Below are 13,612 nucleotides of genomic sequence, written 5' to 3'. Positions count from 1 at the left end.
TTCTACCTTCATTACAGATTATGCCATGGAGCAGGTCAAACAGTTGCAAGAGAAAGCTGAAGGGATCGCCGGACGTATGTTGTCGTTCCAAGTCTTCTACAGGAACCAGACGGCAGAATATTTCCAGCATGTCAGGTGCTTGACATTAGTGGTAAACTTGTAGAGCCCAAGATGCTATAGTAACCCCTTGTACCGTCTCAAACACCTGGGGCATATCGCTAGAATTTGCCCCCAATGTCTGATGGGTGTGGAGCCCACCTCTGGGACCCGCACCTATACTTAGAACAGTGCCGGCAAAGTCCCGAAGGGCGCACCACACAAGCACTACCGCCCTCCATTAATTTCTATGGGAGCGCGCCACTCTGCTATTTTCGGAAGTCCCATTGAAAAGAATGGGAGACACACCGTGCAAGTGCGCCACCGCTCCCTTCACTTCTATGGGGCTGACGGAAATGGCCAAGCCAGCCCATGGCTTGAAATGAACGAAGGGCGGCCGCACATTTGCGGCGCGTGCCCCCCACATCCCCGGGACTTTACCGGCTCTGTTCTGAGTATAGGTGTGGGTCCTAGCGATATGTCCCCAATATCTGAGATGGTACACCACCTTTAAGGACACAGTTTTCACTTTTTAGTTTTAGTTTTTTCATCCTCACCTTAAGGCCTCATGCACACGACCGCTCCGTTTTTTGCGGTCCACAAACCGCGGATCCGCAAAAAATAGAAGCCGCCCGTGTGCCTTCCGCAATTTACAGAACGTGCGGCCCATTGTAGAAATGCCTATTCTTCTCCGCAAAACGGACAAGAATAGGACATGTTATATTTTTTTGCGGGGCTGCGGAACAGAGCAATGGATGCGGACAGCACACGGAGTGCTATCCACATCTTTTGCGGCCCCATTGAAGTGAATGGGTCCGCATCCGAGCCGCAAAAACTGCGGCTCGGATGCGGACGAAAACAACGGTCGTGTGCATGAGGCCTAATTTTATTTTTCCATCGCCATACAAGGCCCTGTTGGTTTGCAGGACAAGTGGTAATTTTACCAGCACCATTTAATATACCATATAATGTATTGAAAATTATTTTGAGGGTCAGTGTGATACCAAATTTATACTTTTTTTGTTAACTATTTTTTGGTTAGTCTTTGCTATGTTTTACTGCTTTAAAGTTTTTTATTGAGAGCTCAATATTGATAGCCCTTCCTCAGAATGGATCATCTGATTAGTGGGGTTCCGACTCTGCACACCCCCTGATGATCATCTGTTTGAAGAGGCTGCGGTGCCCCTTGGGGCCTTTTCACAGCGCACCAAGCGCAGCGTCACCCATTGTAAAGTGGTTGTACTCGGTATTGCAGCCCATACGCATACACTTGAATAGGACTAAGCTCCATCTAGGGGGTGGCCCCTTCAAACAGCTAATCGGATGGGGTGTCAGGAGCCATGAATATTGTACTCCTGGAAAATCCCTTTAAAAATATAGGCCTGGAGGGGGTAAATTCTCTGATGGGAATAACCCCTTTAGTATCTGACCCAAAGACATATCTTGAAGCTCCTGGGTCCCAGTGTTTTGTATTTGGGTTTTTCTCATTTTAGTATACAGTTTGAGGATTGCTCATTGTAGTATATGGTCATTGTTGAAACATTTTAGGGTATGTTCACACAACGGAATTTTGGAACAGGTTTCTGTGCAGATTCCATAATAGCACCAAAGCTGCGCTGAAAGAACCGCCTATGGTTTTCAATGAGAGGCTGTAACCATGGGGTTACATGGGATGGGGTTTTTCATGACCATGGGGTTTTTCATGACCAATTTTGCAGACGGCGCCAAGAATGTACATGTCCGTTCGTGGCGAGAGCCTGCTTGTGTTGCAGCTTCATTCAATGGAGCTAAACCGAGAACAGGACTGCAGCATTTTACAGTGAAAAACCACAGTAGAAACCGCCGTTGATACGCAGCGGACAGGGTCAAAATCCATCGTGTGAACATACCCTTGCCATTCAAAGATCTTACCCTTTTCTCGTTTTTGTGTCATTTGGCAGGGACAAGTGGGGAGGCCTAATGCTTCCATCCATAAAAGACCAGAGCGGGAGCCATGGATCACCAATCAGTGGCACACTCCATGGCGTCTTTTTCAGCTGCAACACAGAATTCAACACGGGCTTGCCTCCGCATGACTCACCCTATGGGACATGGAGGGTGACGATTCCAGCCGGGTATCTATTCAATGAAAACACACACCTGTACTTCGCCGACTTCTACTGCATGTACAGCGCCTACCACTATGTAGTCCTAGTGCTGGCTCCTCGAGGTTCTCAAGGTGATGCCTTCTGCAGTGCCCGTTTGCCACTCCTGGACCCACAAAACAACCCATTTCTGACCCGGGGAGAGCAGGGAAGTTACTGGCATGCACAAGATCTTATATTAGAGATAATCTACACTGAACCTGTGCCTATGGGCATGGGGCAACTATCAGAGATCAAAGGGCATCAGTTGATGAGTCTTTCCACAGCCAATGCTAAGAAGGATCCCAGCTGTAAGGTGTGCAATATCTTTGGTGGGCGCTAGGGGGGGCCACATTTAATTTGTCCTCAGTATTCGTCGAGTTAAAGGGATTTGTATGTGTGGCTTATGGTGTTGAAAGTGTAATTAGCTCATTTCCAAAACCAGTCCCCACAGAACATCTCGTCTATACCTACATACTGACCTAAGTGCTGTGAGGAATGGAAGAAAGGTCCTACAGTAGGTCTTAAAACTGGGGCACTGTGAGAAGCGTGGCGTCTTGTTTCTCCAACCAGAACCCAATATGGTGGAGACGCTCTAGATGATGAAGCTAGATGTTTCTTCAGAAAAGGGATGATGGTTATTGGAAAGGTATCGATAACATAGGAGCTGCCAACCTTTTTAGGCATGTCATATAGCATGGTCACCTTGCCATTCCATTACTACCACCAAGTGGAACTGGAATGACTTGGTGACCAGAAGATAAGGTCATCCTCTTCACTTTTTTTTTATAGCGTCCTTCAGAAATATCCTAATGATAACATAAGACAATATGAGATCCAGTTTTGCAGAGAACATTGGTTTTCGCCATTTATTTTTATGGATGACCCCATTCTCTATTGGTTTCCAAAAATACCCCAGTCATGGAATGGGGGTGATCAGAGGGCATGGGCAGTGCTCTGTATATACTGGCAATGTTTATGGTCAAATATGCCTTTGGAATAGGTTGAGAAAGAAAAATCCCATAGGAACCAACCAATCAGGTGAGCTCTTATTGTTGGAGGCTACTTCTTTTTAAAGGGGTTGCCCACTCCTTTACTATTGATGGCCTCTCCTCAGGAGAGGCCACTAAGATCTCATGGGTGAAGGTCCGACACCCAGCACCACTGCCGATCAGCTGTTTCGGGGGTACTGGTGGTACCAGAACCACACATCTCCATCCATTGTGTAGCGGACAGAGCTCGTAGCTGCATTCACTTCAGTGGGAGCATCGCTGCAGTAACCAACTCCGTCCACTTTACAATGGATGGAGCTATAGTTCCACCAGAGCTACTGCAGCGCGGTGGTGGGGTGTCGGGGCCTGTTGTTGTAACTCAATTTGCTGATGCCTCAGGGAAGGTTTTGTATAATTAAGGAACCAAGATCCACAGTCCACATAATAGAACGAGACCCCGAATTTGAGCCATATATCGATTGCTGTCTTACAGTTGTTTAAATCACCACGTTAACGCAATATTGACCGTACTTATGTATGCTGTATACAAGGTGGTCGTCGTGATACTTCTCTGATCATTGTACTTTTACATACCACCTCGCTCGTGCATGTATACTGCGTGTGCTCTTATGTCTGATGTGATTTTGCGTGGTCCTTCAAATCCATTGTAATCATGGACAGAAGATGTATCGTTTAAGTACATGGAGAAGAATTCTGTATTTCTATTAAAACTCAGTGTCTGAAAACGATGGGAGTTGTTGTCGAGTTTTTGATTCACTACTAAGCAGTATTTTTAGGTTCATTTAGTTTTAATTTCCATAATGATCCCATATGAAATATTTGGGAGAGGGTACTGGGGCCAGATACAACTGTATATAATTATGGTTGCTAGGAGATGATGTAAGTAAATTGATAAGTCAATTTACTGTATTATTTTCCCTTATAACATGATTATAAGGGAAAATAATAGCATTGTTAATACAGAATGCTAACTAAAATGTGGCTTGAGGGGTTAAAAAATAAAAAATAAATTAACTCGCCTCATCCTGTTGTTCGCTCAGCCGGCATAGTCGTCTTTCTTCTTCTTTCAGGACCTGTAAAAGAACCTTTGGTGATGTCAGCGCAGGTCCTGCTGAATGAAGATAGAAATCCTTTGGCAGGTCCTGAAAGAAGACTATGCCGGCTGCGCGAACAACAGGATGAGGTGAGTTAATTTTATTTATTAACCCCTAAAGCCACATTCTAGTAAGCATTCTGTATTAGGTACCACAGTCAGTTTTTTATCATGTGCGTGCAAAACGCATTGCACCCATGCAATAAAAACTGAACATCGGAACGCAATCGCAGTCAAAACTGACTGCAATTGTGTACCTACTCGCATGATTTTCCCTGATCGCAGACGCACTAGGGTTAGGGGTACATCTGACCACTAGAGGTCAGACTTAAACAAAGTACGATGAAATAGGTTGTCCGGGCTTTTTCCTTAGGATAGGTCATCAATATCAGATCGGCGGGGGTCCGACACCCGGCACCACCGCCGATCAGCTGTATGAGGAGACGGCGCGCGCACACAGTGCGCACGTGCAGTCTTCCTTCTCTCTTCCTGTCCGCTGCCGCTTTGCCATAGACATGCAGTGGAGAGCAGGAAGAGAGACAGCTGATCGGCGGGGGTGCTGGGTGTCGGACCCTCACCAATCTGATATTGACTACCTATCCTGATGATAGTTCATCAATATTAAAAACTCGGATAACCCCTTTAAGCTGATTTATTAAGGGATCATGCATTTGAGTCTTTTTTTTTTTTTTTCCCATTGATTTAAATTTTGTCTGTTCACATTTCAGTATTTTATTTACTGACCCCGGGTCAGTAAAAAAAATCACAGGGGCGTGCACTACTTTGATCCGTGATGCGGACCAAGCACGCCCATTCTTTGGAAATTAATTTTCAGCTGAGCAACGTCAGTGAATTATGGATGACACATAGATGGTAAAAACGGACACGCAGACCAACTACGGATCCTTCACGGACATCTTAGTGGATGAAACACGTACGCTTTTTTCATTGACGTGACACTGACACGGAAATGTGAACGAGGCCTCAGTGTTCGGTCAGTGATTTTGAGCCAAAACCAGGTGCGGCTCTAAACACAGAGCAGGTGCAGATCTTTCCCTTCAGGGCAATGCACGGGCACCGACCGTGGGGCAACCGCATGCGGATCGCAGACCCATTCACTTGAATGTGGTCCGCGATCCGTCCGTCCTGCAAAAAGATAGAACAAGTTACATCTTTTTGCAGAACGGAAGCACGGAACGGAACACCACAGAAGCACTCCGTAGTGCTTCCGTTCCATGCTTTCGCACCGCATCTCCGGATTTGCGGACCCATTCAATTGAACGGGTCCGCACCCGTGATGCGTAATGCACACGGCTGGTGACCCGTGTATTGCGATATTGGGTGCTCTACGGCCGTGTGAACAAGGCCTAAGCCTGATTCACACGTCCCTGCTCAAATCCGTGAGCAGGTGGTCAGTGATGCATCTGTGAAGCTGTTCGTGAAAGATCCGTGTTGGGTCCGTGTTTCACTGACACTGAACAGTTGAAAAATAATTTTCAAAGCATCTCTTCCTAATCATCCATGAAACACGGATGTAACACGGACCCATAGACTATAATGAGCATGATGGATCTGTGAAAATGGACAAAATAGAGCATGCATCCATACTAAAAACACGGACCATGCTAAAACACTGATGTGTTAATGCACACATTAAAATGAATGGGGACGTGTGCTGTCTGTGGAAAACACGTACAGCACACGTCCGTGGAACACTGATGTGGGAATGAGGCTATATACCTTATGTCTGTGTAGCCTCCACTCCTGGTTTTGGCTCACAATCACTAATGGAAATCACTGACCAAAACGCTAAAGCCTCATGCACACGTCCGTGAAACACGGACCGTGTGATACCGGCCTGGATTTCTTCTGAGCGCAGGGCGTCATTGGTTGCTATGACGCCGTGCGCTTCCTGCTGCCGCCGCAGTACAGTGATACACTGGTATGATCTATACCAGTGTATTACTGTACTGCGGTGGCAGCAGGAAGCGCACGGCGTCATAGCAACCAATGACGCCGTGCGCTCCTGCGCTCAGAAGAAATCCAGGCCAGTATCACACGGTCCGTGTTTCACGGACGTGTGCATGAGGCTTTATGTGTGAGTGAGGCATAATGCAAAGAAAATGGCAGTTCGCTGCATGAGAGCGCTTCCTGCTGCACGGCCGATCCCTGTGCTTGGATGGTCTTCGGCTGCCAACACCAGTATAGCAAACTGTCATCTATTAGCCTCAGTGCAGGGCACCAACAAACATAGCGTCTCTCCCTGAAGGACCCGGCGTGCCTGTGCCTAAAGGTCCTTCTACCCATACCGATAATTGGCTGAAAGCTTGTCCCTGGTCATTGGCTCCTGTAAACATAGCAGCGATCAGCCAACATATGCGCGAATCCTTATAGGTCAGCCGATTGCATCATTTAGGCCTAAGAAATCATTGCTGTGGGCAGCGAATCCCCTCATGTAAAGAAGCAGATGTGACGCTGACAATATCCAAACTGTAGGGAGGCAAATGTCTCAGTGAGAAAAGCCCTTAAAGGGGCATCTGTCAGCAGTTTTGTACCTAAGACACTGGCTGACCTGTTACATGTGCACTTGGCAGCTGAAGACATCTGTGTTGGTCCCATGTTCATATGTCCCCGCATTGCTGAGAAACATGATGTCTTAATATATGCAAATGAGCCTCTAGGAGCAACGGGGGCGTTACCATTACACTTAGAGGATCTGTTCTCTCTGCAACTGTTGTGCCCTCTCCATTTTGATTGGCATGGCCAGGTGTGCTGATGTTTTCACTGCCTGGCCGTGTCAATCAAAGTGAAGGGAGCGCGGCATTTGCAGAGAGAACTAAGCCTCTAGGTGTAATGGTAACGCCCCCGTTGCTCCTAGAGGCTCATTTGCATACATTAAAACATCGTTTTTCTCAGCAATGCGAGCACATATGAACATGGGATCAACACAGATGTCTTCAGCTGCCGAGCGCACATCTAACAGGTCAGCCAGTGTCATACTGTAGGTAATTTAATTTCTATAGGCACCATTAATACTTTGTGTGCCCTGTGGAGGCGCTGCAGGGGAAATGAACACTTGCTGCTTACTGAAGGTTTAACTCCTGTTCTAAGAAAAAAGATACTGAGCCATGACTTTACATAATAGAAGCAAATATGTAATTACAGCTTTGGGTGTGACTAGAGAGAAATCGCATCTTTTCTGCAGATTTTGTATTCCTTTATGTTTAGATTTAAAGGAGGTCACCCAGACACCTGTGCCTGGAAATGAAGGACTCCTATAGGACCTATGGAGGAAGGTGCCTGATGTCAGGCTAATCCCATCACCCGCTGCTATGGAAAGCTACACAGCGCTGTCCCTCTGCAATCACAGCAACATGAGGGGAGATTTACCAGAATGGCAAACCACTGTCTTGGCCAACGAAGCATAGAAAGAGCAGCAACAGCAGAGGGCGCCATTTTCCCTTTTTGCTTTGGGGCTCTCTATGTCTCCTCTCCTGACACATCTGCATTAATAGCTACTTGCATCCCCCATGTAATAACAATTATGGAGCATCTATTCTTAGGACGCTATGCTGTGCTGTTCCTCTATTATTCCTGCTGGTATTTATGAATGAATTGCAAGAAGTTTGCAATGAAGGTCCAGATGAGTGTTACCAGTTAGGACGCTGCCCCAGTACTGATTAGATAATGTGCACAGAGACTGGTGGGAATTCATTCATAATAGAGGAATGTCACCTCAGATAGATGCTACTTTTAGTAGGAAGGTGTTTGCTCCTGCCCGTGTTTATTTTGGATCTTTCATTTGTTCCGATAAAATCCAGACGTTATCTCTGCACAGATCTCACACCTCACGTAGCAGTATCATGGCAACCCGCTAATGAGGCTGCAATCATATTAATAACCCCTTTGTGAGATATGGAATGTGTGATCTACTGTACCCTCGGACCCTAATTTGATCGCTGCCCCCTCCTTTGCTCACGGTTGTTGCCATGGCCACCAGTCACGGGTATATTCTAGCATGTGCACTGCCTTGCCGCTAAAAGCAATGCTTTATATATTACCTTGGCTATTTCAATAGGAAGAGTTATTGCGAATGTGGGAGAAAATGTCTTTAGGAGGATTAAAGAGATTGGGTCACGTCGGCAAATGTCATTTATCATGTAAAGAAAGTTACTACAAGGCTCTTACTGATGTACTGTGATTGTCCATATTGCTTCCTTTGCTGGCTGGATTAGTTTTTTCCATCACATTATACACAGCTCGTTTCCATGGTTACAGACCACCCTGCAATCCAGCAGCAGTGGCCGTGCTTGCACACTATAGAAAAAGGCACCAACCTATTTACCCCTTGCAAGGAGGCACCCATGAAATTTGCCATGTCTTCCAGTTATCCAAGAGGTGTCCCCTTTTTCCGGGAGCATTTGCATGTATGCACTAAACCAGAGGTGCACAACCTGCGGCCCTCGATATCATTCTGTGCGGCCCTCAACCATCTGGTGACAGACATGTATGTCTATGTCTTGTGGCTACTCACATGCATTTTTCATGTATTCTCCCATTAGATGGGAGTCCTGGAGGTGTAAGCAGACATTTATGGTGTATACTGTATGTACAATATGCAATAAATACCCCTTTAACTTTTATTTTCGGCCCATGGGATTCCTTCAGTCTGACAATGTGGCCCCCAACCGGAAAAGGTTGTGCACCCCTGCACTAAACCCTAGCGATAATAGCAAGAAGCTGACTTACATGGCAGCCATTCTAACCAACGGCCATCCAGGTGACAGCTGGACACTCCAGGTCTGCCACAGCGGGGGCCACACTCCATTCTGGCACATAGAGGGGACTCACACGTTTTAGGACCCCTCTATGAAGTCCATATGTCCTAATAAAGTATATAGACAGGGGGGTTCTTGTCATGACACAGCCCCATGAAGGACATGTTCAATATCCGATACTGAAAAATAAGCCGCTAATTTGAAAAAAAAATCCAGGGCAGAGATTTGAGGTGAAGCATCGAATTTCCGTCACAAATTTGCAGTCTCTACTGCTATGTGGATTAGCCCTAAAAGAAAAATCCCAAACGCATCTAGTGCTGTCTTTACCGGATGCGCCACACAACGGGCCTCGTTAAAGGGGTTGTCTCACCTCAGTAAATAGCATTTATCATGTAGAGAAAGTTAATACAAGACACTTACTAATGTATTGTGATTTGTCCATATTGCCTCCTTTGCTGGCTGCATTCATTTTTCCATCGCATTATATACACTGTTCGTTTGCATGGTTACGACCACCCTGCAATCCAGCATCGGTGGTCGTGCTTGCGCCAGCCTATGTGCACTCCCACGGTCCCGTCCACCAGAGAGGCCCGATGCTTTTTCCTGTAGTGAGCAAGCATGGCCACCGTAGCTGGATGACAGGATGGTCGTAACCATGGAAACAAGAAATATATAATGTGAGGGGAAAATGAATCACGCCAGCACAGGAGGCAATATGGATAATCACAATACATTAGTAAGAGCTTTGTATTAACTTCGTCTACGTGATAAATGCCATTTGCTGAAGTGAGGGTACTTTCACACTAGCGTTAGTCTGATCCGGCAGGCAGTTCCGTCGTCTGAGCTGCCTGACGGATCCGCCGATCAGTGTGACAACTGACAGCATTTGTACAAATGCATTGCAAGAACGGATCCGTCTCTCCGCTTGTCATGCGGATGGACAGATCCGTCTTGCAGTCTTTTTCACAGTTTTCCCGGTCTGTATTATATCTGGCCAAAACGCCTGACAGTGACTGAACAGAAGTCATACTGATGCAAACTGAACGGATTTCTATCCACTCAGAATGCATTGGGATATGCCTGATCAGTTCTTTTCCGGCATAGAGCCCTTTTGATGGAACTCTATGCCGGAAAAGAATAACGCTAGTGTGAAAGTACCCTGAGACAACCCTTCAAATAATCAAAAGCTGGCCTTGTTGCTCATAGCAACCAATCAGAGCTCGGCTCTCACTTTTTCACAGCAGATTAAGAAATGGAACACGAACTCTGATTGGTTGCTATGGGCAACGAGGGCCGGTCTTCTGGAAAGTATTGAATAAGTGAGGCTCGCTGCTTCTGTACATTTACAGGAAAAGTCGGTTTACATTGATGGCTAAAATCTAGTTCAGTAGATTTCCATCCAAATGCCATTGGCCCACATTTAGGCCATGTTTCTTCTATATTTCTTGCACGCATAACAGCCCGACTGAGGCTTCAACTGGGGCCTTGTTCACACTTCAGCATCCGTTTGACATCTTTGAGAAAAATCAGTTCGGGTTTTGTCCGTGAACGATTCGCGTTTGGTCTGTGTCCATTTTTTTTCTCCCTCCGTGTGTCATCCATATTCCACGGACACCGCTCAGCCGAAAATTTATTTCAAAAGTATCTCCTGCCTGATTTTCACAGACCCATAGACTTCAATGGGAGTGTTTGGTCTGCATCACCGACCAAAGTAGTCCATGTCTCCGTGATTTTATCTTCACTGACCCACGGTCAGTAAAAAAAATAAAAAAATAAATACTGATGTGTGAACACGCACATTAAAATCAATGGGTAAGTGTGCTGTCCGTAGGAAATGCGGACAGGAACATGTCAGTGAAAAACAGAAATGTCAACAAGGCCTGATCCGTACAGACAGCATCTTAGGGATCATAGCCTGAACACGGATGTCTGAATCTGGCCTAAAGCCTCATGCCCACGCCTGTTCTGTGGTCTGCTAACCACGGACCTGCAAAATACAGAGACCTTCCAAGTAAAATCCACATTTTTCTCACTGCCATTACTAGAAATTACTATTCTTGTCCGCAATACGGGCAACAATAGGACATGTTCTATAAACTGTGGAACGGACACATGGATGTGGACAGCAAATATGACATCCGTTTTTTGCAGACCCATACAAATAAATTAGGTCCATGTGTAATCTGCACAAAAACAATACAAAATATGGTCGTGTGCATGAGGACTTACTAATATAATAATGCTTAGACCTTGTCATAAAATGTGCCACAATTTGGAGTATTTCTGGTCAAAATGTCACATGAAGGTTTAGACATATTTATGAAACAAATGCGCCAAAAAGGATAATTCACTGCATCTTGCTTGATTAGGGGTGTGGCTAATTGGGAAAGATCCTCATCTACTTGCGCCACAATTTTGGCCCAAAGTTCTGTTGCAAAGTATGGCAACTAATGAGTAGTACAGACAGTGGGCCACCAGTGGGAGAACATGCTTTTTCACATCCATGTGACCTAACAAGGCATATGGACAGGGATGGTCGGTGACAACCCCTTTAAGAAACATGTTATTCAGATACACATACTGGGGGTCATTTATCAAGGGACTTGACACTATTTTAGTTGTAATAATAGTCGCAAGTTGCACGGCCGGTGTCGAAAAGTTTTCGACAGTTGGGTGGAAGGGGAGCATGTCAGGGCCAGGACTCCGACCCCGGCAAATTTACCTGAAGCTAGGTGTACATAGGCCAATCACACAGAAATCAGCAGGTTTGGCCGACATACATTTAATATGCAAGAGCACCCTTACGTTTGAGGATAGTCACCAAAACGTGGCATAGTCAACTACAGCTGTATACACCTGCCATCTTGTAAAAAATTAAACACAAATCCGCAAAACTTGGATACCGTGTGCATTCCGTATTTTGTGTAACGAAACGGCCAGCCCCTAATAGAACAGTCCTAGCCTTGTTCGTAATGTGGACAATAATAGGACATGTTCTATTTTTTTATGCGGAAAAGGCATGCGGACATACGGACACGAAATGCCCATGGAGTGAATTCCGTTTCTTTAAGCGGCCTCATTGGAGTGAATGGATCAGGCCAGAAAGAAATGGAATGGACATGGACAAAAAAATACATTTGTGTGCACGAGTCCTAAAGGTGCATTCACACGACTGTAGATTCGGTCTGCATTTTTTGTGGATCATACGTGGACCCATTTGTTTCAATGGGTCCGCAAAAAACATGGACAGCACACTGCGTGGTGTCCAAATCTGTATGTCCATTCCACAGCGCCGAAAAAAAGAAAGCAGAATATGTCCTATTCTTGTCCACAGCGGCATTTATTACATAGTGGGAGACTTGTGGAAGGGGATATTGCGGGATGCACATGGCCAGTGTCCGTGTTTTGCGGATGCATGGTTTACAAAACAGGCTCAGATTGATTTTATCTTTGGATGTGAATGGAGAGGAACACACAAAAAAATTATAAAAAAATAAATAAATAAATAAAAAATCTTCTGTTCTGAAAAAGAGTATTTTTCCTTTAGGCCAGTGAATCACAGACGTGTACTGTACGTGGTCTCCATAGACCACTCGCGTTTGTTCACACATCAGTGGTGACACTACGAAGGATGCCCTATTTTCTCTGTGAATATGGATCCCTCACATGCACTATAGTCTACTTGTCTGTGAAAACCATGGACACCACAAGGATGGTATCCGCGTTTGGTCCGTGGTTTTCACGGATTATTGGTAGGAGAGGCTCTGGAAATAAATTTTCAGTCTAGCGGTGTCTGTGGAATATGGAAGGCACAGGGAGGGCAAAAAACAGACACATGGACAAAACACTGATCCTTCACAGACATCTTCACAGATTACCAGTGACCATCTTGCCATGGATGTCATCATGGACATGTAAAGAGGCCTATATGTCGTCCCACAAACTGAGTTTTTTTTAGGTAAACAAACAGTCCCCATAGGTCGCTTTCACACGTCAGTACACAGCTGTATATGTCAGGGCTACAGGTCTGTAGTGTTTTCAGGCATATACTGTACATTGATAAAATACACCTCTGTGGGAGACTTATAGCATGTTTTCTACCGCCAGAGGTGTCCAGAGACATTTGTCAAATTGGCGCCATATAGCAGTCCAGGTGACCGGACTACTTGCTCTGTCAACTACATCACCTGCCTTAACTTTCAATCCGTGGCTGGGGACGTGGCCACGCTTATAACTGGGGGTACACATTAAACGGGTTTGCCTGGTGTAGAATATTGATGAGTCAGGTCATCAATATCTGATTGGTGGGGGTCCGCCTCCTGGCACCCCTGTCAATCCGCTGTTTGAAGAGGCTGTGGCACTCACACACCATTGGTCACATGGACTTGGTGCAGCTCAGTCCCATTCAAACGAATGGGTGCCGGGAGTCGGAAAACCACTGAACAGACGCTGACCTACTCTGAGGATAGGTCATCAATATTTAAAGGGGTATTCCGGGAATTAAATACT

General features: G+C 45.7%; 1 protein-coding gene across 1 annotated transcript in view; it reads left to right on the top strand.

Moving 5' to 3' along the window:
• Positions 1 to 3,229, top strand: part of LOC120986289 (phytanoyl-CoA 2-hydroxylase interacting protein) — a 29,950-nt gene extending 26,721 nt beyond the window's left edge. The window contains exons 4-5 of the mRNA XM_040414778.1: positions 18 to 135; positions 2,037 to 3,229. Coding sequence (XP_040270712.1) covers positions 18 to 135; positions 2,037 to 2,562 — 644 coding nt within the window. The 3' untranslated portion in view covers positions 2,563 to 3,229. The remainder of the gene's footprint in view (positions 1 to 17; positions 136 to 2,036) is intronic.
• Positions 3,230 to 13,612: the final 10,383 nt, after the last annotated feature.

Source organism: Bufo bufo, chromosome 1 (assembly GCF_905171765.1).
Source record: "Bufo bufo chromosome 1, aBufBuf1.1, whole genome shotgun sequence".
Taxonomy (NCBI): Eukaryota; Metazoa; Chordata; class Amphibia; order Anura; family Bufonidae; genus Bufo; species Bufo bufo.
The sequence above is the reverse complement of the archived record's forward strand: the minus strand, read 5'-3'. Positions and strand labels throughout refer to the sequence as shown.